Source organism: Terrapene carolina, unplaced genomic scaffold, assembly GCF_002925995.2.
Source record: "Terrapene carolina triunguis isolate 2854851 unplaced genomic scaffold, T_m_triunguis-2.0 Scaffold242, whole genome shotgun sequence".
NCBI classification, from domain to species: Eukaryota; Metazoa; Chordata; order Testudines; family Emydidae; genus Terrapene; species Terrapene triunguis.
The window spans coordinates 4,542,492-4,569,128 of record NW_020664593.1 but is presented as its reverse complement, the minus strand read 5'-3'; the positions used below and the strand labels follow the sequence as shown (position 1 = coordinate 4,569,128).

At 47.2% G+C, this 26,637-nt stretch overlaps 1 protein-coding gene across 1 annotated transcript in view; it reads left to right on the top strand.

Moving 5' to 3' along the window:
• PLA1A (phospholipase A1 member A) overlaps positions 1-25,452 on the top strand; it is a 28,093-nt gene extending 2,641 nt beyond the window's left edge. The window contains exons 2-12 of the mRNA XM_024208477.2: positions 3,492-3,664; positions 9,733-9,934; positions 11,493-11,670; positions 12,894-13,002; positions 14,417-14,518; positions 16,702-16,791; positions 17,345-17,512; positions 19,089-19,178; positions 20,142-20,250; positions 23,023-23,184; positions 24,932-25,452. Coding sequence (XP_024064245.2) covers positions 3,571-3,664; positions 9,733-9,934; positions 11,493-11,670; positions 12,894-13,002; positions 14,417-14,518; positions 16,702-16,791; positions 17,345-17,512; positions 19,089-19,178; positions 20,142-20,250; positions 23,023-23,184; positions 24,932-25,016 — 1,389 coding nt within the window. The 5' untranslated portion in view covers positions 3,492-3,570 and the 3' untranslated portion in view covers positions 25,017-25,452. The remainder of the gene's footprint in view (positions 1-3,491; positions 3,665-9,732; positions 9,935-11,492; positions 11,671-12,893; positions 13,003-14,416; positions 14,519-16,701; positions 16,792-17,344; positions 17,513-19,088; positions 19,179-20,141; positions 20,251-23,022; positions 23,185-24,931) is intronic.
• Positions 25,453-26,637: the final 1,185 nt, after the last annotated feature.

Here is a 26,637-nt window from a genome sequence, read left to right as displayed (position 1 = left end):
GATTTTTTTCCCTGAGAACCCCTGTAACTGTCACGGAGTATGGGGGGACTCAGGGCCCTGCACCCCCGGCGTCCTGCGATTCACCATGACTCTCAGCCAGCCAGTAAAGCAGAAGGTTTAATTAGACGACGGGAATACAGTCCAGGACAGGTCTTGCAGGCACAGACAACAGGATACCCCTCAGTTAGGTCCATCTTGGGGTCCTCGGGCACCCCAACCCCCCTCCGGAGGCCAGAGCCCTCCCTGCCTCCCAGCCACCTCACCAGCCAGCTTCTCAGACTCTGCCTTCAGCGACCCCTCCCACAGCCTTTGTTCAGTTTCCCGGGCAAAGGTGTCACCTGGCCCCAGCCCCCTCCTGGGTTCTCATGTTATATGCTCAGGTATTCTCCGTAGGTCAGTCTCCCATCCCCCCATTGCAGACTATCCTAGCCACACTCCCCTGTCAGCATTCAAAGACCACAGTAAGAACAGTCCCAATTCGTCACAGTAACATTTTGTGAACCCCCAGGGGTCACGAACCCCAGTTTGGAAACCACTGGATTAAATTTAAGCATATGACTGTCACAGCCCCGGTCAAACTCCCCCTGTGGAACACTCACCAGACTGCTGTGTTTGGGTCCCACTATGCTACACCTGTGTCCTCTTAAGTTTCCCTGAACATAGGTAGGCTCCAGCGCTGTCTCTTTGGCCTCTCTGGCATGTTTCCTGGGCATCCAGACTGTTACCCCTTGTAGCCCAAATGTCCTAGGATCCCAGGACCAGTGCTGACACGCACACACCCAGACACCCCAGTAGCGTATCACATCTATTTCCAGAGCTCCAAGCTTGTGCATACTCTGGTTTACAGTTATAGCTCCAGGGGCACTTGGTAGCTGAAGCAAATAGACACACAGGCTTTGTAAGGGTTCCAAAAAAACCAATCACTCTTTACTGTGGACAGCACAAGATATATACAGATCCAGACAAGACAATAAGACCTCTATATGCCATTTCCTGCTTCAGTGTTCAAGATGTGGGACAGCATCCTTTCAAGGTTCCAAGTCCCCTCTCCTGGAGCTCTTTCCTCTGGGCTTCCTCTCTGGATTTTGGAGTCTGCCGTCTCTCTTCGCTTCCTTTGACGTGGGCTGCTCCTGCATCTCCCGCCAAGAGCCTGTGCCTTCCCCACCCCCTCACTCAGCCTCTTTTTAAAAGCTAGCACTACCACCTGGTTTTTGTTTCCCTCTTTGGGGATTTTCCCGTCTCCAAACCCCTCTGCCATCAAACCACCTGGGTAGAACTTGCTCTCCCAGCTGAGGCATCTATCATCATTTAGCCAGAGCCCAGTCCTTATATTAACAACTTTTTTTGTTTGTTCTGTACAGGAGTGGCAGAAGCACCCTAAAAGTGTGGGGGGCAGGGCACAGATGCCCAAACTGTGGCCTCATCCCCCACACCACGCCACCCCTCTACCCCTCCTCCCTGTCGCTCACCATTATGGCCAGTAAAAAGTTGGGGGCCATGGCCTTGTTCTGGCACCCCTGGTTCTGTAGCTTCTTCTAGACATGGCAGGTGATGTGTGTCAGGGAACTTATCAGCCCATGACAAACTCAATATATGTTGAGGCCTGATCTACACGACAAAGTTTTGTGGGTATAGCTATGTCTGCTAGGAGTGTGTGTTGGGGGTGGGGGAATTGACACACACACCCTAGCTGACTTAGCTATACTTGCAAAAACCCTGGGGTAGACACAGCTATACGGACACAAGCATGGTTCTGTTGATTTAGACAATGTTTTTCCAGGAGGTGGTATAGCAATGCTGTCAGAACACCTTTTATCGGCTTATGCTCCTGCATTTACATATGGGGCTTTGCTGACATAACTATCTTGAAAAAACAACGAGGAGTCCTTGTGGCACCTTAGAGACTAACACATTTATTTGGGCATAAGCTTTCAAGCTCTCTAAGGTGCCACAAGGACTCCTCGTTGTTTTTACTGATAGAGACTAACACGGCTACCACTCTGAAACCTATCTTGAAAAAGGCTCTCTAGTGTAAGCAAGCCCTTAGGAATTTGATGATACAGCAATTTCATCAAATGAACCAGAACTTGTAGCTTGTACATAGTCAAATTCCCAAAATCATCACAATGACTTAAAAAAACCTCCCAGAAACATGCCTGTAATTTGAAAAAAGGAAATTGGCCCTTTAAAGTAACCTGGTAGCATTTAATGCATCGGTTCCTTTCACAGCTCTGAAAGTATGTACAATGCTGTGAAGACACATACATCTCTTCCGTGCATTTTACCTGTAGGTTTGTATTAACATAATGTTGTAATACTAATACTCAGCACTTATGATATAGTGCTATATATTTTCAAAGCACTTGATAAATATTAACTAATGAATCCTGCTAAAAAGAAGGTTTAGTTATCTTCGTTTCAACTGAAAAAGGAAGGAAAAGTTCATTAGTTTCCTTCTTGTGGTCTGTTATGTTCTATTATAAGGAATAAACACAGTGTTGCTACACCCATACTGTTGCTATGGAGACTATATTTTAAATTTATGAGATCAGTTTAATAGTTTGGAGCATGATCCTGCAAGCTTCACTCATATCCTTACTCATCAACAATCACACTGAAATCTGTGGGGCTATGCGTGTAAGGCAAGCAGGAGTGGTCCCGTTAAAGTAAAAACTTTGCCACTGCCTTATTTTGAGAGGCAGTACGGTCTAGTGACTGAAGCGGTGAAGGGGGGCTGGGGAACAGGAAGTCCTGGTTTCTAATGTGGGTTTCATAGATTCATAGAGTTTAAGGTCTAACTTCCTCTGTATCTCAGGCTGTCAAGTTTTACCCAGTTATCCTGTATTGAGCCCAATAATGTTCTTCCCCTAATTTGCTGTGCAACATTGTAAAGTCACTTACACCAACATTTTTGAATTTTAGATGCCTGGCTTTAGATCAATGGTTTTCAAACTGTGGGTCATGACCCAGTACTGGGTCGTGGAATGGAAGGCACTGGATCACGGCGACTCTGGTCAGCACCGCCGGCCAGGCCGTTAAAAGTCAGGCTAAGACAGGCTAATCCCTACCTGTTCTGACACCACACTGCGCCCCGGAAGTGGCCAGCAGCAGATCCAGCTCCTAGGTGGGGAGGCCATGGGGCTCCATGTGCTGACCCGCCCCGAGCACTGAGCTCCAGTGGGAGCTGGGGAGGCGGTACCTGTGGGCAAGAGCCTTTGAGGCTTTAATTCATTAACAGTTGAATGGACTTTGGATGGAAGGGCTATAGAAGTATATCATTATTACAATGACAGGAACTGAGCTTGTGTTAATCATGCCAATAATTGACTTCTGACTTTGTTTGGAGAGGGGAGTGGGTTCAATGTCCTTTATGTGAGAATCAATAATGTTCTATGCCTGTTGCTGTGACTTTGGCCAATAATCAAGAAAGGGCAGAAGCAAGGGCTCCCACGTTTTTCCAAAAAAACACAGGCTGTATTAAACATTAACAGAACCAACCTGCTCAGAAGGCTCCTGTTGCAGAGGGCTTGCTTTTCCCTCGCCTCTGGTGAAGGCCTTGTGGATTACAGCATGGGAAGATTGACCAGGAAGAAGGCTGAGGATCCCAGGAAGAAGCCTCTCTTTGTTCTTGCTGCTGTCTTGCTGCTCAGCTCAACATGTGCAGGTAAGGAGGGTACTGGTGGAGGCTCATGTGCCAGAGGTGGTGGGCAAGGAATTGGAAGAGTTGACAGATGTAGATTCTGGCAGTGAATTCAACTGATGGTCCCTACACTACACAATCCAACATGTATATCAGGTCCCTGCTAGAGCCAAGTGAGTTTTGGTAAGAAAAGTGATTGTAGAAATGACCCTTTCTTACCCCCACATATTGGTTCCACCACATGTGTCTGTGAGGCAGGTCCACCAACTTGGCTTTACAAAAGTAATTACAGCAACCCAACGATCAACTAAGTTTACACTGCAAAATCTTTATTAGCAGTAGTTAAGTATGAGGTAGAAAGTGCTAGATGGGATGTTCAGTTTGGCAGGCTTGGTAAATTAGAAAACCGACTTCTGTCTTGAAAATGGAGCATGTCTGATCTGAAAGAAGATATGGGACCCTATGGTTGGTTTAAAAAAAATCACTGAAAAACTGTTCTCTTATGCTAAAATCCCATGGAACCTGCACTTCCTACAGCATAACTCCCTGCTCCTTCCCTCATTTGCTGCCAATTGCTGTTCATGGAAGGCACAGGACTGTCCTTTCAATCATACCATTGATCACTCGCAGTCAGAAATGCAACCCCTGGGCCCAGTTCTCCTTTCCCCATCCACACAGGCATGGGTAAGTCCCAAATAGATTTCAGTGGGAGGTTCTCATATCCTGCAGTGGGAAACATGGGCCCTCAGTCTCTTCACTCTCAGTTCCTTGCAACATTCAGTAATGGTCCCTACAGGATATTTTTATAGTGTCCTCAGTTGGATAGCATTTTGAAGCACTTGGAGGAGAGGAAGGTGATCAAGAACAGTCAACATGGATTCACCAAGGGCAAGTCATGCCTGACCAACCTGATTGCCTTCTATGAGGAGATAACTAGCTCTGTGGATGAGGGGAAAGTGGTGGATGTGATATATCTTGACTTTAGCAAAGCTTTTGATACGGTCTCCCACAGTATTCTTGCCAGCAAATTAAAGAAGTATGGATTGAATGAATGGACTATAAGGTGGATAGAAAGCTGGCTAGATCGTCGGGCTCAACGGGTAGTGATCAATGGCTCCTGGGGCCAGTTTTGTTCAACATCTTTATTAATGATCTGGATGATGGGATGAATTGCACCTCAGCAAGTTCGCAGATGATACTAAGCTGGGGGGTGGGGGGCGAGAGGTAGATACGCTGGAGAGTAGGAATAGGGTTCAGAGTGACCTAGACAAATTGGAGGATTGGGCCAAAAGAAATCTGATGAGGTTCAACAAGGACAAATGCAGAGTCGTGTACTTAGGAAGGAAGAATCCCATGCACTGCTACAGGCTGGGGACTGACTGGCTAAGCAGCAGTTCTGCGGAAAAGGACCTGGGGATGAGAAGCTGGATATGAGTCAACAGTGTGCCCTTGTTGCCAAGAAGGCTGTAGCAGGGCAATAACCCCCACTCCTGCCCTGATGGGCTGAAAACAGCCCTGGGAGAGGGCTGTGGTAGAGAATCTAGGCTGACTGGGGAAACAGCCTCAGCTGGGGCCACGCCCCAATCAGGCCACAGCTGGCCCTATAAAGGGGCTGGTAGGCTGGAGCTAAGACAGAGTCTCTCTCTAGCTTGTTGAGAGAGATGGGCCTGGCTGCTGGGAGCTGAACAGGGTACCTGAGTGGAGCAGGGCTGGGGAAAGGCTAGAGGAGCTGGGGAGCTCCAGCCTGGAAACTTGATAAAGGCCAGAAAGATACTGGGGTTGCAGAGGGGCAGTCAAGGGTAGGCAGAGGCAGCAGGTCCAAACTCCCTTGCCTGTGATGAGTGGCTTTTACACTGCAGTCCGCCCCAGTGAGTGGGGGCTAGATGGTGACTGGCAGTAGCCAAAGACTGAGGTGAGGTGGGGCTATGGGGTTGAGGGTTCCCCTGAGTGGGGAGACCCAGATTGTGGGTTGCTGCAGTGGGCATAACCCCTGGGTAAAGGGGCACCGGGGTCCGGGAGGGACACGGGGGGGGGGCAGCGGCAAGCGGGACATCGGCCAGCAGACGGTGCTCCAAAGGCTGGAGAGCTAATTCCCAGGACAACCAGCGGGAGGCGCCGTGTTTGTGAGTCGCTGCCCCGCTACAAGGGCCAACGGCATATTGGGCTGTATTAGTAGGAGCATTGCCAGCAGATCAAGCAAAGTGATTATTCCCCTCTTTTCGGCACTGGTGAGGCCACACCTGCAGTATTGCGTCCAGTTTTGGTCCCCACATTACAGAAGGGATGGGGACAAATTGGAGAGAGTCCAGCAGAGGGCAACAAAAATGATTAGGGGGCTGGGGCACATGACTTACGAGAAGAGGCTGAGGGAACTGGGGTTATTTAGTCTGCAGAAGAGAAGAGTGAGGGGGGATTTGATAGCAGCCTTCAACTGCCTGAAGGAGGGTTCCAAAGAGGATGGAGCTAGGCTGTTCTCAGTGGTGGCAGATGACAGAACAAGAACCAATGGTCTCAAGTTGCAGTGGGGGAGGTCTAGGTTAGATATTAGGAAACACTATTTCACTAGGAGGGTGGTGAAGCACTGGAATGGGTTACCTAGGGAGGTGGTGGAATCTCCATCCTTAGAGGTTTTTAAGGCCCGGCTTGACAAAGCCCTGGCTGGGATGATTTAGTTGGTGTTGGTCCTGCTTTGAGCAGGGCCTTGGACTAGATGGCCTCCTGAGGTTCTTCCAACCTTAATATTCTATGATTCTATGATAATGAGTGATTTATAAGGGGATTTCTTGTTTATGTTTTAAACATGGCTTCAAGGTTGTTTAGAGAAGGAAAGAAAGTTTAGAGTGTAGTGGAGAGAGAATGAGCATGGAGAAGAGTCAAGCTTTTCAGTGGGGTTCTGTGACATTCCCCTGGTGTTATCTGGACCATTGATCTGCTAGGTCACTCCAATCCTCAACTCTGGGAGCCAGCCTTACCCTGCTCTGCTGAGAGAACCCCCACTCCCGGGCTGTTCACGCACAGCCTCTGGCATGTAAGCTGCTCCCAGCTACACGAGTGAGCACTTTTGGCCAGCCGCTGCTTGGATTGTGCAACCGAATGACACTAGCCAATATCTCTGGCCCCAGACACAACCCTAGAAACCTCTGTCTTGCAGTGTCCAGTTATGTCCGCTGGACGCTGCAAGCTTATATGAGTTCGTCAATTTAACAAAGAAATTGATATGTACCAGGCTTGTTATCCCAAGGGGAGTCTCTGACATGCTTCAAACCAAACGCACTGCTTCAGGTAGAATAAACAAACAAATTTATTAACTACAAATGATAGATTTTAAGTAATTATAAGTCAAAGCACAAGAAGTCAGATTTGGTCAAACGAAATGCAAAACGCATTCTAAGCTGATCTTAACACTTTCACTGCCCTTACAAATTTAGATACGTCTCACCACAGTCTGACTGGTTGCCCTTCAACCAGGCTCTCCCCTTTGATCAGAGCTTCAGTCGCTTGGTGGGTGTCTGTAGACGGAGGTGGAAGAGAGAGAGCATGGCAAACATCTCTCCATTTTATCATGTTCTTTCTTCCCTCTTGGCTTTGACCCCCCCCCCCTTCAGAGTCAGGTGAGCATTACCTCATCATAGTCCCAAACTGACCAAGGGAAGGGGGGTGACTCACACGAGAGTCCAACAGATCCTTTGTTGCTGCCTAGGCCAGTGTACGTTGTTCCTGGGCTGGGTTTGTCTCATACATGCCCTGATGAGGTGTGAACTGCCCCTCTGTTCCTGGAGAGTTTTGCCTGGGCTTGTTTTAAGCCATGAGGACACATTTTCAGCTTCATAACTATATACATGAAATTACAACCTATAACATTACTACAACAACAATGTTCAGTGCATCATGAGCCTTCCAAAGACACCCGACATGACAAACTTTGCATTGGATACCACACAATCATTTTATAAGGATGAACATGGGGGTGCTGAGTGTTTCCCCGAGGTACAGAGCATCACAGTGGCACCAAGGATGAATATGACCTAAAGGGCACATTTTCAAATTGTCACCTATGTCATTTCTGCACAATATATGCATACATGTAAAAGTGTCACTGAGCATATAAAAATATAGCATTTCTGTAGTGTTCTCCATGCAAAGATTTTAAAGCACTTTACAAATAATAATATATTTAACGTCACAATATAACTGGCAGATTGTATACTATGGTGACGGACTAAACAAAACACTAAGGGCTTGTTTACATGGGGAAATTTACCAGCCTAACTATACCAGCATAATTATACCACTCTAGTTAGACCAATATAACAGCCTATGTTGACAGGGAGCTTATACTGCTTTCAGAATGACAAATGCAGCACACAGAATAAACATCCGTTTGGGGCACTGTAGCAGATGTGTTGTCATGGAGGTGGGGGCTGGGAGCTCTGCCTTAAGGGACTGAAGAGGGACCTTACTTTGCTCTTGAGTGATCCTCTCTTGCTGGTGCTCACTGTGTTGCTGATAGGATCTGGAGAGAGCCATCTCTAGAACTCCAGTGACTAAGAGAGAGTAGCCAGGTATGCTGGAGGGTGGAGGTGGAAAAACACATGCAAGAATTACACAGACCAGAGTGGGCATGTGCTTCACAGAGATATGTCAACAGTCTGAGCCTTTCTGAAGCCAGTCATTCATGATCAGAGCTTCATTGGCTCACGTGCTGTACAAACACGGAGCAAAAGACTGTCCCTGCCCTCAAAACATCACAATCTGAATAGTTACACTCTAGTTGATCTATCTGCTGGGGTTTCCAAGCCTAAGAATCACTGTTACTCCTCCCAGCCTCAGCAAATGAAAGCTTTGCTGCGGCTGAGCTGCGTGTGTCAGATCCCTGCCACACCAGCTTGTCTGTCTTGCCAGCAAACTCTTTATTACCCTGCCAGTCCAAGCCTTGCCTAGCAGGTAACAAACAGTGAACCCCAATTCCCGAGTTCCCCAGAGACGTCTATCCACAGTGCTCAGCCCCTCTGGCTGTAGCACTCACAGAACTTTATATAGTTCACTGCTCCTTGAAAAGAGACCGTATACAGCAGCTTATTAACTTAACTGGTGTTGACAAACCTTCCACTTCAACTAAAGCACGGAAATGATTTATAGTAAAAAAAAAAAAAAGAGGTACGTTTATTAATAAAAGGATATTGGGTTAAGTGATACCAAGTATAAGGAATAAAGCTAGAAATGGTTACAAACAACAAAAGTAAGAATACGGTTCTAAGACGTCGATCTAACTTAACAAGCTAGAGTCCTTTGTTCAAAGAAGTTTTTCTCACCCATCTTTCTTCCAGTCTGGCTGACCAGTTTTTTTAGCCAGGACCCTTCTCAGATCTCCAAGTGCTTGGTTTCTTTGTCTCCTCAGGTGAAGGATAACTTAAATTAGTGGTTCTCTCCCCCTCTTGTCATAGTCTAGTAAACCTTTGAAATGTATTCTTGAAAAGGAAGCTCAGACGAAGTTTCTCTTTCCTGCTGGGGTGTAGACACCAGGCTGTTTTCTCCCCCACTTGTCAGGTCTGTTTACCTTTTATGTAGATGTACCTTCATTGTCTCTGCCTGGCTGGTCAGAAAAGCAAATACACACTCTTTTGTCTAGGGCAGACTGGACTTATGTATTATTGGCAAGCACATTTTAAGAACATAATTCCAGCACATATTTATAACTCTCTGTACATCCTTGTGTATATACCACGCAATGATTTTTGGGACCAGCATGTTGTCAGTTTGTATACGATAGATTATGACAACAGTGTGTTAGGTGCAGTGAGTAAGTCAGGGCTGATGAGTTGCTGACACACAGTAGTGAAACATCAACAGGCCTCAGTGCCACAAGAGTACTATCCTCATTTTACGTGGGAAAAGGAGGCACAGAAAAATTAAGTGACCTGCTGAAGATCACACTGGAAGGCTGTGGTAGAGTGAAGAATTGTACCCCACTCTCCAATGTCTCAGTGCAGTGCCCTAACTACAAGCCCATCATCCCCCTCCCCTCCATTTGCTCTTTCCCAGTGGGCATACGCAGACTAGACATGTATGTTTTTGTTTCTTTCTCACTGCAGGGCATGAGACCTATGTCCCAGCGCAGCCCTGCTCTGACTTTCAGACTGCAAGCTTCTTACAGGGCATGAAACTTAAGGTCCAGTTTCTTCTGTTCACCTCCTCAAACCCCAGCTGTGGGCAGCTGATATCACTTGGCGATGGCATCAAGAACTCCAGCTTCAATACTATCCTGGACACCAAGATAATAATCCATGGCTTCACGTAAGCATAAACTGAGCTGGACACTTTCAGTCCCAGCTACCTCAGAGATCTCCTTCTCTCTCCTCATGTCATACCTCAGCAATTATTATTATTATTTATTATTTGTATTACCATAGCATCTCGGAGCCTTCGTCATGGACCAGAACCCCCGGATGGTAGGCACGGCACAAACCTAGAATGAAATGATATTCCCTGCCCCAAAGAGTTTATAATCCACAATCAGGCAATGTGCTTAAATTGGAGGGGAAGATATTCCATGTCAAAAGAGCTGAATTTCAAAATGTCAGTGAAAAATCTAGTCAACATTTCTAATTCCAACCAAAAAAAAAGGAGAAAATGTTAATATACTTTTTGTGACTTTAATTCACCCTCATCTTGAGACGAGCTGCAGAGCTGGTCAAAATACTTCAAATTTCAACATTTCAATTAAATGTTAAAATTTCAAATTTCCTCAGGTTTAAAAAACCAGGGATATCCCCCCACCCCCTCCCAAAATTCAGTCTTTCCCCTGTCTTTTTACTATTTTTCTTCATTCAGAGTCTTTGCTTTGGAGTTTTCTCCCTCTTTTCCCCCCAGCCATTCAGTGCCTGGATTTCTTAACCTACTAGGAAGCCTGCCAAACCCACCTTTCTTCTTCTCATCGTGGAGGCAGGGAGTTTGAGCCAGAGTTTTTAAAGCTGTGGCCATTTGGTGGGTTTGTTTTATTGTGGGAGCATCAGCCAGCCCATAGTCGATTTTAAATCATGTTAGTTTAATTTCCGTGAAGGGTGAGACATTATAAAATGAAATGAATAAATAAAATACACGCAAAGGTAAATACATATCATTTTATGGAAGAGGTATTGTGACACAGAGAGATTAAAGCCCAAATTTTTCAAGGTATTTAGGCATCGCTGCACTCAGCATTGTAATGCCCAACTGATTTAGGAGACTAAACCTCATTTTAAAAGGGATTTAGGCACTTGGCAGCCAAAATCCAAATACCAAGGACAATTGACAGGATTTTGGCTCTTAAGTGCCTAAATCCCTTTTAAGAATGGGATTTAGGCTTCTAAATCAATTTGGTGTTCCAGAGCTAAATGCCTTTAAAAATCTGGGCCTATGTGACTTGCCCAAGGTCTCTTAACCAGCTGGTAGCAGAGCTGGGACTAGGAGTTCCTAGTGCCTAGACCTCTACTCTGTTCACTAGACTATACTCTCTCTATGGAAGGAAATTTCTTCTTGACCTCAGCTGGTGATCAGCTTAAGCACTACAGCAAGACTGATACCTCTGGCAATTTCACTCGAGCTGTTGTCACTGCAGGTGTTAGTTTTGGTCATGTAAATGTCTGATTTCTTTCTGACTCATAATGGGCAGGATGGCTATAGGTGAAAACAGTCTGTGAACTGCAGTGAAGGAAGACTGTTTGGGGCTGTCTGATAGTAGACAAAACTTTCACCTACTGTATGGCAGTCCCAGCAGGGAGATTTTGAGACACCACCCCAGAGGGGAAGTCTGCATGTGTGTGCGCCCCATTTTGGAAGGCATCTGACATATTTATTTCTGATGGCTCACCAGAGCACTGGGCACAAAGCCCTCCTGGATCAATGGACTCATGGGTGCATTATTCCGAGCTGCCAAGGTGAATGTGGTCGCAGTTGACTGGGTTAATGGAGCTACAAGAACCTACCCTGGTGCTGTGGAAAATGTCATAGAGCTGAGCATAGAGATCTCTCGTTTCATCAGCAAGTTGCTGGTAGGTGGAAATGAATGTCTGGGTGGGAGGAGCATGGCCAAGGGACAGAAACAGGTGCGAATGCAAACCAACCCAGACAGTAGCTTCCACTCTGACCTCTGCTGTTTATTCCATAATAAGCTCACTGCAGTGGCCAAATAGACTCTCCGTCTTCCCAGATACCCAGATCCTCTTCCTCCTGAGTATCACAGCCCAGCTGTGCACTGAGCTGTCATCTGCTGCTCCAACCCATCACTCCAAGGGTCTGTGTACTAAGGATACTGCCTTTCTCCACCTCTTGCCCCCTCTCATTTACCCTATTGTATAGCATTGTCACATACTGTAGTGCCTAGCATTGTGTATTGCATTGTACCATACTGCATTGTCCCGTCTATATCACAGGCCCTGCACAGTATTGTATCCTCACATATTGCAGGCACAGGCCTTGATCCTCCATTGCTTTCCCCTTGTGTCATTGTTTACACCTGTGAAAAGTGGGTCTCAAACACTATCAAAGCCGAGGTGGTAGGATAAATGTATTGTGTCCTGTCCCATTATACTGTATTGCCTCAGAATGTGTTGCCCTGTATCTGTTGCATCCCATTGTATTTAACTAGGGCACATGGTATCATATCACATCATATTGACCCTTATTCAGAAAACACTGAAGTAAGTGCTTTAGTCCCATTCAAGTCAATGGACTCTAACCTATGCAACTAAAACCAATGAAATGAGAGAAAACAACATCAGCATGGGGTGGGTAGTTGACGAAGCCATGAGAGAGACCTTGTCCTTCTTGTTCCTGCTGAAGGGACATCCAGGTGATGGGGCAGTGTCACCCAACTAGGAGGTTCTGAGGGAAGTGCTCCAGAGTGAAGATAGCCCAAGGGGAGGGAACATGAAGGGGGCTGGAGGAGATGACCACTCTGACTTGGAGTGATCTTGTGTCCGTGATCAATATGTCAGAAAGAACTAAGTAAGGATAATATCCACCACTCTTCATTTCTTTCTGGTTACCCACCCTATGCACTGAGAGAAGCTGTGCAGCCCAGGAGCAGTGCACAGGACGGGGGGTCAGCAAACCAGGCTTTGCCACTGATCTGCTGTGTGACTGTGTAGATCACATTTCCCTGTGCCTCTGTTTTCCTATCTGTAAAATGGGGGTAAATAATAGAGACTCACCTCTGAAAAGTGCTTTGAGACCCTGGGATGAAAAGTACTAACTATTATTATCAACTCCTCAGGCACTCGGAGTGTCAGGGACATCTATCCACCTCATTGGGGTGAGCCTTGGAGCACATGTTGCAGGTCTAGTGGGGCAGTTCCATGGAGGCCAGCTGGGAAGGATTACAGGTATTGTAACATTGGGTCCAGGATTCTCCCAATGGCCCTGAACTGTGAGGACAGAAAGAGCATGTCAAGGTTGATGATAATGGTCCTTTAGCTGAGAAGTCTTGGGCTTGTGGGTACTTCTGAGCTACAGAGCGGTTCAGGAATGTTTTTTCTTGGAATAATGGCCAGCAACCCTCTGATGAGCACAGGATTTCACTTGCAGGACTCACTGTTCAGACTGTGAAGAGCCCGTAACATTTTCACACATAGTCAAATAATAGAATTCACACCACTTACTGGGTGGGTGGAGACCAGTTGTCACTGCACCATCAGTTAACGATGGGAAATCTAGACCCCATGGGAATCAAAGTGTTAATGCTTGAGAATAGTTTTGTATGTTCAGACCAATACCAAAGGATTGTGTGTGACTGAGAGCAATAGGAATGAATTATGAAGAGCTGACCCTTTCAGCTCAGAGCTTGTACCATCTTAGAGGGAAAATGTCCTGGCTGGGAAGCCTAATTGGACCTGGTACCAGGGGAACCACAAAAAAGCTTGCGGCAGATGGTTCTTGCTGGCCCTGCAGCACAAAGATCACTCCTATGTTTCCAATACAAAAAGAACAAAAGACATGCTTTCAAGTGAATAGCTTTTATTTACGATTAAGGAAGAACAATAACAAGCAGGAACAACAGTACAGCTCGCAGGAGAGAGAGAGCACAGTGTGTGTGACTCACTCTCTAGAGCTGCCATGTTGAGCTAGCTCAGTCACAGGGCACACTTTACACTCAGAGGTGCATTACATACAAGACAGTCTGTCTAGCTACCTGCACCACAATCCTCTTCATCTACATTTTAAAAAATATGTGCATTATTATGATTAGTTTAGTCTGATATTAGGTCTGTGTATATGTTATGGCCCAAATTATTTAGCAGAAGGGGAAATTGGCATTGCTCTTCCTCTGTTTCCTCATAAGCATTTTGAGATTCACCTTCAACAGTAACATTATTATTTACATCCTTGCCAGGCCTATAAAAGTAGCATCATTTTCCTCCCCAGTAATTACATGCTCACCAACCTCACATTCAAGGCCTTCTGCCCTTTCTGAACCTTTAACTGGTAACAGTAGCTCAATATATGTCTTCCTTCTTTCCCCTTTTACCTCTGCCAGGTAAATTACAGGCATCAATACCTTCTGGCAATTCCCTTTCCCCACTCATTCCCACCCTATGATTTCACAAGCATACCAGAAATTATATCCAATTTCCTGTTCCCGTTTGCAGCCTGAAGACATTTGGATCAGCATCTGGATTTCTTGATGCTAACCTAAACTCTTCCAACCCAAGGCTGGTTCCAGAGTCTGCACTGGCGCTCTTAGGGGGAAGAGGGTGGCAGTGTGTCTGCTGTTAAGACTTTAGTTCTATCTTGGTACAGGGCTGGATCCTGCGGGGCCCAAGTACACAAAAGCCGGCCGTGAGGAGCGCCTGGATCCTGGAGATGCTCTCTTTGTGGAAGCCATTCACACCGATACAGACAGTAATCTGGTTTCTATTCCTTTCAGCCCACTGCTTCTCCCCACCCTGCCATCATCATTAATGCCCAGGAACGTGGTTAGTGTATAGCTGTCAGTGTGGCCCAGCAGCTAACTCCAAGGCCAGATTCACACATAGGCAAACCAGGCACCCGCCTAGGGCCCATATTTTGGGGGAGGGGGCAGGAGGGAGGTGATTTTTTTACCAATGCAAATTTGTGTGCAAACTGAAAGAACTTCACTCACTTGAGTGAGTGGCATTGCAACCTGGTGCGCCGGGTTGCAGTCCCCCTCAAGTTTGGCCTGGCTGCCCCTCTGTCACGGTGAGCAGTGCCCCAAGCAGCGGCAAGACGAGCAGCCAGTCCTGGCAGACCTACAGCATGGCCAGCCTGGCTGAGGTGAGCGGACTATAGCACTGTTTGTTATTAGAAGATAGGGGCCCAGAAAGTGTATGTTTGCCTGGGATCCAGAGTCGGGTTAATCTGGCCCTCGGTGGCTCTTCCTTCTAGGTCAGAAGATAATAGGCTCAAGTCTCACAGTAGGATGTGGATGTGCTTTGGTTAGATTTGCTTTCCAGAAGGCTTAACTCAAATGATAGTAAAAATAAATCTGGCCATGAGAGCTTTGTCTATACTAGAAGCCCCACCAACAATAGCATCCCTGAGAATTACATTGTAAATGTCCCCAGTGTAGACACAGACAATGTCAAAAAATTCTCAAATACTGCTCCTCCCTTTGCCTCTCTTCATCCCCAGCATCTGAAAGCAGCAGGATCAATGAATGGGCAGGAAGTCAGGTGGAGGAACACACAGAGAGAGCTTCTGCTGGGACCAGCTCAGCATAGCTCCTGGTTTTGCCAGGAGAAGATTTTTTCTGCTGAAACTAATCAGTCCAGCTCCTCCAAGGTTGGGCAAGGGAGAAGGTTCCCTTTCAATTCCCGAGCAACCTGAGGCCCTGACAATATATTGCCATTATAGATTCCCTGACAGCTTTTGCAAAGGTTGGGGTGCAAGACCCACTGTCCTTGCCTTCTGTCATCTCTGGTCATTACATACTGCTCCCAAAATGCCCCTGGAGATTTCAATTCAATATTCTCCTTCACTTCCTGTCCTAAACTGTTATGCTGCGCTGATGGGCTCTGTTGAACATTCCCAGTGATTCCTGTGAGTATGTAGGGCCTCACTCCTCCTCCTTCCACTGACTTCAGGGGAGTTACTTCACATTTATTCTGGTGTAAACAACAGCAGAATCAGACCCAGAGATAGTACAATTACGTGGTAACCTTTGTAAAGCGCTTAGGGGTCAATGTAGATGAAAGATGTTATAGAATAATAATGCTTTGCCTTTCTGTAGCACCTTCCCTCTGAAGACCACAAAGCTCTTTATAGAGATTTATGAATTAAGCTTCATAACTCCCAGGAGGGAAGTCAGTATCATTTCCATTTTACAGCAGGGGGAAACTGATGCCCAGAGACATTAAGTGATGTGTCCAAAAATACAGAGAGCATCAGTGGCAGGGCCAGGCATGGAATCTAGGCCTCCTGACTCCTGCTCCTGTGCTCTAACCACTACATATCACTGCCTCTCACAGATACTTATGCAGGGCAAGAACATGGAAAAAGTCCTGCCCTTCATCACAGCCCATCATCTTCTCCTGCAGTGAAGTCACAATGGTGACTGATGACCTCACAGTCATTTCCTGGGAAACACACCATGAAGTCACAAAGCCAGGACACTGACATCACTGGGGATCAGGCAGGGTAGCCCATGAGGGAGGGGGAAACAACTTCTAATTCAGTTGCAGATCTCTGCAAAGAGAGTAAAGGAAAAACAGCAAAAAAGTGACCAGAGAATCATTTCCCAAATTAAGGTTTCTCCCATTCAGTTTCCTTCAGTGTTAAAGTCCCATTAAAACAAAGGCCCAGGTGAACATTCTCCTCCATGCTTCAATACATAAGGATGGAGCAATCTGTACAGTGCAAACAGATGGCAAGACACCTGAAATCCTCCCTTAGACTGGTGAAGAAACCAGCATATTGTGTGTGGGCCTGGGGCCAGCTCAGATACTGTTAGGTACATCCTGTTCTTAGGACCTTGGAACATGGAAAATAGCAGCTTCCTCTAGAATGGTTCCCTAGAGAAGGAGGAGCAGGAATAATAGCTCAGCGGGGTTTTTTGCTCCTTTCAGATTTTGGTATCCGGATTCCTGTAGGCCATATTGATTACTTCATCAATGGAGGCAAAGACCAGCCTGGATGCCCCCGGTTCACCTCATTAGGTGAGAAGGATTCACAGCAAGTTGTCAGTGCAGCTTTGCTGGCAAACCTTTTCTAATGTGGATTAGGCCTTAGAATTTACTGTATGTAGGGCTCTCCATCCATAGGTCTCAGAGCGCTTTATAAAGAAGGATGAGTATCCGTAGCATCATTTTCTAGATTGGGAAACTGAGGCACAGAGAGGCCAAGTGAATTGCTCACAGTCACACAGTGAGTTAGAGGCAGAACTGGGAGCTAATACCTATGACTCCTGAATTGCAGCCTTTTGCTTAGTCCACAGCTGCCCTGGAAAGGATGAGTGGAGGGGATTTTGGATGAAAGTTTCAAAAGCACCTAAGTGACTTGACTTTCAGTGGGACTTGGATGCCTAAATTGCTTAGGCACTTTTGAAAATTGTACCTGATGTGTCCTTCGCAGACAGAATAAAGTGCTTCTTAACCTGCACCCTAGCTATTACTGTGCTGGGCTCCTTAGAAATGCATAGAGAGTCCATATTGGATCAAGAGATCAGTCCCTTCCTGGTCACCTTACCTGTAGTCTTGCTTTATCTTGCAGGGTATAACTATCTGATCTGTGATCACATGAGGGCGATACATCTCTATGTCAGTGCCCTGGAGAATTCCTGTCCTTTGATGGCGTTTCCATGCTCAAGTCATGAAAATTTCCTTGCTGGCCACTGCCTGGACTGTATCAATCCTTTCCTGCTCTCCTGTCCCAGAATAGGTATGATACCAGCCTGGGAACTCCACTGTCCAAAAGGAGAGGAGAGTAGAAACCTGAAGGTCTTTGATGCAGGGTGAGGCATTTAGATTGGATTTTTTTGAGCTGGGGACAGTCAGGAGCTACTGGGTTTCAGACCTGCCCAGGGAAGCATTCCAAGTGCATCTGTGGGATGAGATGTAAAACCAAGGTTCTGAACACCTGCGGCCACTGAACACCCGATGGCACATTCCATAAAGGCAGGAAATGAATCTGAGCAAAGTCCCCAGATCTAGCCCCCTGCCAAAGTCTGCAAAAGGTCAGATTTGTAGCTGACCCCTCCCTCTGAATGGGCTAAATCAAAATCCTGAATCCAAATTCCTCTGAACTTGGGGCAGGTTAGAAATCTGAGTTCAGATCAGAATCCAAGTTCTGTAGTTTGGGACCAACTCTAGTGTTAAACCTGGTCTCCTGGCCAAATTCCAATGTGAATAATTCAATTCCTGCTCAGGGCTTGTCTACACTAACATTTAGTTCACAGCAAGCTGGGGTGTAAATCTACCCTGCACTATCCTGCTGCGCACTAAGTGTCTGTGTGGACCCTGCTGATGTGCATTAACAGCTCCTTAATGCGCTTTGATGAAATGGGAGTAAATCAAAGTGCACAAATGAACCATTAGTGCGTATCAGCAGGGTCCACATGGACACTTAGTGCACAGCAGGATAGTGCAGGGTAGATTTACACCCCAGCTTGCTGCGTAATCAATGTTTGTGTGGATAAGCCCTTACATTCCCACCTGCAGTTTCAATAGGAGATGTTGTTCACTTACCTGCCTAACCAATGTGCACTTAAGTCAAAAAGTTTGGCTAGTTCAGAGAAGCAGCCAGAGTGTTTACCCTAAACTGAGCTGAACCTGAACTTCAACCCTTTTGAGATTCACCCATTGCTCCTACATCAGTATGCTGGTCAACAGTGGCTCTGTTCACCCCAGAGGTGGCTGCATTCCAGTACTGGGAGGACTCTCTTATGCTCCCCTGAGGCTGAGCTGTGCTGGGGGTGGGAGGAGGTGCACCGCTGGAAAGCCACTGGCTGGAAGCATTTTGCCCCTGAAAGGTATGGTACCTTCTCTGGTGTTGGGGGAATGCATAACAGGAGTCACTAGCCCTCCTCCCAGCACAGCCAGCCTGTTTTCCCTAGGTACACACTGCACAAAGTGAGCATGAAACCGTACCACCCTGACTGGGAAGCCTTTTTACACTCACTTGGGACAGATGCAAAGGATGGCACAGGCTGCAGGGCAGTGGGGAATCAGGCCCAGAGGCTACAATAGTGTCATCATGGAGCATGCCTGGATGCCCCAGTGACTCTCGTTACTGCTGGCTGCCCTGGTGATCACAGTGGTGAAACCCTGCAGTGGAGAGTAGCTGGGATGCAGACACTGTGAGCCTGTTCCTTTGATCTCACTGATGCTGGAGGTAAGTAAAGACCATTTTGATCCACATCAGAATAGTGGGATAGGTGAGAAATGAATCAGGTGTTCCTGCCACCCGTTCCCTCCAGGCCCTTACCCCTCCACCTTGGCTTCATTTCTTCCCCTAGGGCTGTTGGAGCGCGGTGGAGTCAGCATGGCAAAGCTCCCCGAGGAGGTGAAGGTTTACTTGGTGACTGCCTCCTTAGCCCCGTACTGCAGTAAGTAGCAAAGAGAGAAGGAAGCCAGGCTAGTGGCATGAATGAACTATGGAGACTTTCCATTTATGTCAGTGCTCCTGAAGAGAGTCACCGTCATTGACTGGAACATGTCGGTCCTTCCCCTGCTCCCAATGGAAACTGCAGGTGCTTTGAGAAATGGATTCAGAGGGTATCTGGCTTCATGGTAGCTTCTGTAAATCCCTCAATACCTGCTGCAGAAATGCTGTATTGTGCTGTGCCATGTTCCTCAGCGAGGGACAACAGAGATTGTCATGCCCCGCACACACGCTCCTCAGCGAGTCTCACTATCCCTAGGCCTTCTTCAGCAGCTGTACACTGGGGGAGCGGAGGAGGGGCTGCTTTCACCAGGCGCAGAAGAACATCACTGTTACAAATGCTGGGATAACCCAAGCCACTGTCCTCTTCTGAGTTATGGGCCAGCTTCTCCGTCCAGTTCCATACCCATTGACTCCTGGCGAGATACTCCATTTTCCACCAGTGTACCTGAGAGTAGAATCTGGCCCTAGAAGGCATTTGAGATCTGGCCTTCAGCCTCATTTCATGCCACACTCCTGGAGACTATAGAGGATAATAGGCCTGATTCTTCTCTCACTTCCACCAGTGTTACACCTGTGTAACTCCACTGGTCTCTTCATTTTCTTTCTGCCACCCTCCCCCCTCTCTGGCTCTGTCTGTGTCTGTCTGACTCTCACTCTCAGAAAATAACAGTGAGGAATGGAGTCCCATCAGTAAACAAATATATGTCCAATTGAGCAGGCAGGCTGTGCCCTTTTTATGTCAAAGCTCTGCTTAATCTGCTCCATACGGTGCTGGAGAGGTCAGAGCATGCAGGGGGTGAGGACGGACAGCCCTCCCATTGGTACAAGGTGAGGGTAAATGCTGAAGGCATGGTCCAGCCAGGGACTTGTGCCCTCACTCTGTCGTGTGCTGTCTTTTGCCCAGTGTACCACAGCCTGGTGGAGTTTCACTTGCAGCAGAAGAGAAGCTTGGTCACCAAACTTGAGATCACCTTCCGCAGCAGCAACTCTACAGCCAGCGTGAAGATCACCATGTGAGTGACAATGTGCACCTCTGACCTGTCTTTAGTCCCTCGTCTTCCTTGTTGCAGGCACAAGGATGTCCTTCTAAGCCATGTACGTGCATAGTGGTAGCACAAGTGACCACATGCAATCACCACAAGGTGTCCTGGTAATGTAACTCAGTAGCTGATAACCTAACTGCTGGCAAAGAGAGGGACATCCAGCAAACACCAACCTCCCTTCCAGGGTCTGGCCATACATACCTGACTCATCAGGTAGCTGTCCTGATGACCCTGGGATGTGAGCTGAAAATGGCTGTGGAGACAGAAGCGTTTCTGTGCAGCAGGACAGTGGTTAACTGATCCATTGTAACTGCAGTTACTCAGCAATGAACCTGGGAGAGGAGAATCCACCGAGGCTGGGGACAGAGGCATGTTCGGGACAGTAAGATCCATCTGGAACCTGCCATCTTCCCCCAAATTGTATCTGAATTCAAGGGCCAGATTCTTTGACCCCTCCCTGCCCTGTGTCCTAACTCCGCTGGGATTTCCCCAGCAAAGGAGAGTGCCCAACAGGCACAGAGCCAGTCTTGCTGGCTTCTACAGCTCCTTTGTCCCTTCCCTCAACCTCCAGCACAACAGGCAAGGTGGGGCAGGGAGGAAGAGAGCAGAGCATGCTGCAGGATGTGTGCTGGGGGCCAAGGCCAGAGCAGCACCAGAGCTAGCTCCCAGATGGCCCCTTTCTGTTGAGCTGAGCAGCAACTCCACTCAGCACAAAGTCTGGTCCAGATCTTTGAAGTGTGCTGCCTCTATGCCTGGGACCAAGAGCAGCAGGGTTGAGATACTCAGGGAAGGGCTGTTTCCATGGGATTTCCAGCCTGGCCAGTAACAAGAAGCACTGTACATCTCCACTGATTTCCAGCCTAACGTTGCAGACCAAAGAAGTTTAGATGAATTCAGATAAGCAGCCAACCTCCTGGAGCTTGAAGAGATACAAATCAAACCTCTGAGTTACAGACAAGTTCAGCCCAGGAAAGTTTAAGGCCAGGTCTACATTTCCCAACAATGTGTGTGTAGGTGCTTGGATCTGGGCCCCGCTCTACTCTAAACCTTGGTGGCTCAATCATGACTGTTTGAGGCAAACAGCCATTCTGGTAATTTAAGTATGTCCACCAGGTGGCATGTGAGCTCAAGAAGGACAGGACATATGGAAATTGGTTGGGTTACAGATAGAGCCCTCTGAACATACAAAATTAGTATCCGTATCCAATCCGCAAACATGGTCTGTGGATATAAAGATTTGCAGGGCTCTAGTTACAGACACGCAACCTAAGGCCTTGTTTGTAGTTATACTGCTCTCTCTCTCTCTCTCTCTCTTTTTCTTTCACACACACACACACACACACACACACACACACACACACAGAGAGAGTCACTCTCTCTCTCTCCCTCTCTCTCTTCTAATCCAGAATAAGAGTGGCTTTTTTTTTTGGTTTTGCTTAAACCCCTTCTCCAAGCAACATAATCTCACCTGAAAGAAGACCCTCTCATACCGTAATAAGAGTGTCTGCCTTGGGTGGGCTCTACCAGTGTAACTATATCATCTTAAATTCACACCTCAGATTATACAGAAGAAGCTTCCCACGCAGCTATGGCCTAAGCTTCCTACATAATCAGGCCAAGAGTTTCAAACTTGGTTGCCTGCTTGCTTCCAAGTCCATATTTAGGCACTTAAATAGGTGACCAGACTTTCAAGCGTGCTGAGCACTCAGCAGCTCCCAGGGACTTCTGTAGGATTTGTGGGTGCTCAGCACTTCTGAAAACATGTTGGGGTTGGGTTTTTTTCATGCCTACATATGGAGTTAGGACCCTAACTATAGACACCCAGCTTTGAAATGTTTGGCCATCATGCGCTCAGTCCCGCAGAGCCTCCACACACAGCACTCGCATTAAAGTCAACCAGAGTTCCACACACACACAGGACTACTGGCGATAAAATTAACCAACCCTCTTTGAAATCCAGTGACTCTCTTCCCATTTGTGGGGGTGCATCCCACATGTTGAGTACAGGCTGCAGAAAGAAGGATTTCCCTTGGTTTGTTTTACATTTTCTTATCATTCATTTCTCTTATTTTATTTTCTGAGAACTGCAAACCAGACATAGTGAGCCAAATTCCTTCCCATGTAACTCCACTAAAATCAGTGCAATTACAGTAGGGATTAATAGGCCTCATTGTTCTTTGTAAAACAGGCTTTGTCTTAGTGGATCTGATCAATAGTCCTTACAGTCCATTACCCTCTTGCTGGCTGTGGCCAGCACCTGACATTTCAAAGAAGGCAACATCCCCCACCCCACACTTTGCCCACTTCATAATGCTCCTGGCCATCTGTGCAATGTTTAGTGCTGTATTTGTTGGAATGTCAGGATAGGATTACAAGACAGAGGGACAGAGGAGTGAATATTTGCTGATCTGGGGGAGCTGCTTTAATTATGTGGTATAAGAAAGATACACATCCACATCCACACATTCTCCAGCCTTTGAAGAGGAAGGGCATATAACACAGAGAGATCCCCCTCGAGGAGGAGAGGGGTCTATTGGGGCAGAGCCTCCCACCTCTCACGAAGTGTCAGATTGCCATAGAAGGATCCTTAGATCTCACCAAGTTCTATGTGGGTTCCTGTTAACAACCCCACCATCTCCAATGTTTCAATAGACACCTGTGTCCCCATCCCCCCTTGCATGCTCACATGCTACTGTGGGTTGGCCCCTTGTTCTTATTCACATCCCTCCCTCTGCCTTGCAGACCTAAGCAGCAGCAGCTGGGCAAAGGGGTGCTGGCTCACCCAGTCCCACTGTGCCAGATAGAGGCGGTGACGCTGAAGTATCTCCCCAAGTTGCACTTCTGGAAGGACAAGGCTGTCATCGTTGGCAACTTCTGTACAACCGCACTGCCTGTCAGTAATCGGTAAGCAGGAGACATCCTTTGAGCTCACTCCAGCCAGAGAGCCTTATTGGCCGGCTCAGTGCTTCAGCTTCTCGCCCTGTGTGAGAGCACAACTCCTCTTGGGGTCACGCAGAAGCTGCTAAGCATGTTAGTTAGAGCTTCTCCTCTTTCTCTTCTCTGGCTGTTGCTGGGTACCACATACAGCAGAAATGAAGGAGATATTGGGGAAGGGCTGAGGTGCCACAAAGACCCCTGTATTCACCCCCCCCCCCAACCCTTCCTTTGCATGCACACACACAGAGACAATTCAGGAAATGAATTACATGAGAGACACCCCTGATTTTAACGGATGAGCTGTGCAGCACGGACTGTGCCAGAGACTGTGAACCAGTAACCATTAGAGCGAGGCAAATGTTTTGGGGTTGTTTTTTTTTACAAATTATTTTGTCACCAAACAATGCATTTTGGCAGGTTCCTTTGCCAAATTTGGGTCATCAAATAGTTTTGGTTTGAAACAGTATTTTTTTTGAGGTTTTTTTTTTTATTTGACAGACTGGATTATTTTTCCTGGATTTTAAATTCAGCCTCTGAACCAAAAAATCCATTATTTGTTTAACTGTAGTTACCATCCAGCCCTAGTTAGCATCTCCAAAGCAGGACAAACCAAAAGGACACCCGTCTAACCTGGATGAGGTTCTCACCCTAATACAACATTCCCGATGACCAGTGTTATGTTCCCAGCATACACACAGAGAAGTTAGATAAAAACATAAATACTCTTAATGGAAGGTTGCAACGTAACACTACTTTATTGCTAGAATTCAGAACAATAACACACATGATCCCAAAAACAGAGAGAGACAAAGCAGGCTGCTCCCTAAGGCAGAGAGGCATGCGTCACCCCACCTTTCTTTAAGCTGGCTCTTTCCAGTCTGACTGATTGCATGCTTTGCTACAGAGCCCACTAGCCTACATGCAGGACCAGGAAACCCCCCTCACACTTAAAGTGAGAGCTTGCAATTCCAACACAGTCCTTGATATACCATAAGCAGACCCCTCGACTGCACCCCATAGTCATTAGGAGACATACTCCTCATTTTATGCCTAGAGAGCCCACCTGAAAGCTAGACAGAGCAGGGCCTTTGTACAGGTGCACAAGCAGGAGAGGACACAAGAAGCCTCCCCACTCTCAGACCCCCCCACAGAGAGAAGATGCTACTGTTGCTCCAGAGTTCTTTTGAGGACTGTTCCTTTCCAGTGCCCCCTGGAGAGCAAAAGACCCACAAAGGTAATAGGGGAGTGGCAGAGTCATGACCTTATGTCCCCCACACCAGCTTGCACAGACCAGCCGGACACACAGGGGAGCACATGCTGCACCTTCCTAAAGGCTGGCGCAGCAGCTGTGATCCATTGCACGCTGGAATTATGGGAAGCATTGCACTTCCCCTTCCACAGCGCCCCCTAGTCGGGGCTGTGCCTAAATGATACAATCTGGCCCATCACCTCTGACTGTTTGGGTGCGATGTCAAAGCCAAATTTGAAGCATCAGCGTGTGATGCCAATTCCTTGTGCACTGATCTGGCACCCTGTGAAAGCCCATATTCCTCACAGAGAAACACAAAATCTGAGACTCCCCTAACTAATGCAGCAGCAACTGCGAGAGGTGGAGATCAGAGAGAGTCCCTCTGGGGCTAGTCCTTTGACACCAGCAGGTTCTCGCCCTTGGTTGTTTTAAGATTTGCCTAACTCCTGTGTGCTTCTCTCACAGTGAGAAGATGTTTTGCCTGTCTCAATATCTGTCCCTGACAGCGAGCAGGCCCCTTGAACGTGACCTGGCAGTGAACTGTGCATAGGAGAGTCCCCTGGAGCATGTAGCATGCACAAGCACAGTGCTGGGCTCCAAATTGTACTTCCTCCCTTTGGACGATACTTCCTCCAAAAAGGACAGAACCAGTTGGATTTTTCATCCACCCACCTTGGGGATAGAATGAATAACAGCTCTGGGAAGAGAAGTGCACTGCCAAAAGGAAAGACTATGGTCAAGCGGTTAGAGCGGCAGATTGGCAGTTAGGACTCGTGGGCTCTATTCCCAGCTCTACAAATGCATCATTGTGAGACCTTGGACAAATCGCTTAATCTTGGCTTCCCCCTTTGTCAAAGGGGCTGATAATGCTCATCTTTCAAGACGATCGTGAGGGTTGGTTAATTCCTTAATGTTTCTAAAGTGCTTTGAAATCTTCATATTAAACGCCCCAGCCATGCAAAGTATTATTGTTATTAGTGAGCATGCAGCTGTGTGGCTTTGGTTTTGTATGGGAAGGGGTCATTCCCCTAGCAACACACACACACAGATGTGAAAATAACTAGTCCGGGCCATGGATGCCTACAGAGTCTGAGGACCTCTTGATTTCATATGAGTGGTCCTGCAGTGTAATCAGCATCGATATGTTTTCTCTTATCATGACAAGACTCCAGCTGCTATTCTGGCTATCTGATTGTCATTTTGTGATGGGTCTCTTTGGCAAAGTTGATGTGTCCTGTTCTTGGATACTCAGATTTATCAGAGCCAGGAATGTTCAAATATTAAAACAGACGATTTATTAGTAAGAAAAAACCACACCAAAAACACTCTGAAAAATAAGGATCTGCCCTGATTCAGGAACCCGTCTACATTTAGATGCTCAATAGCCCTGGCAGTTGGAGAACAAGAGATACAGCCAGAGGAGTCAGTGAAGAGCTCTGCTCCGAGGGCTGGACAGCCCTTCCGTAACTTCTTCTGCAAGAGCTTTGCATCTAGCCTTGGGAGAGTGGCCCTCCGCCTGGACACTCAGTCCATTCCTGGCAGAAGTCTCTCAGCCAGAGCTCATCAGTCTCTTTTAGGGCCATTCCCTTTTCTCAGGGTTTTCCCAAACAAACATACACCTCTACCCCGATATAACGCGACCCGATATAACACGAATTCTGATATAACGCGGTAAAGCTGTGCTCCGGGGGGGGGGGGGCTGCGCGCTCCGGCGGCTCAAAGCAAGTTCGATATAACGCGGTTTCACCTATAACGCGGTAAGATTTTTTGGCTCCCAAGGACAGCGTTATATCGAGGTAGAGGTGTATTTTAATAAATACCTCAGAAAATCAGGGTTCTAACCCCTGAATTGGCCACCTCACCAGACAGACAGACTTGGGGTGGAGAAGCCCTTTCCTTGCATGAAAGAAACAGAACACAGAGGTCAAGAGAACAGCTGGCCAGCAGAAGCAAGTCAGGACAAGAGCAAAGGAGAGGTCTTCATCTGGAGCCAGGAGGCTTCCCCACCATGACAAGATTCAGAACCCTACAGATGGGTAATTGGGTTGGGGAGGGAAGGGAGTGAAGAAAGAACCCTACAAAACTAGGGTCCTGAGCTCATCCCTTGGGACAGCACTTGCCCATCCAGTTTATAGGAGTCTATCACTATCAGGCATGTTTTCTAATCCTTT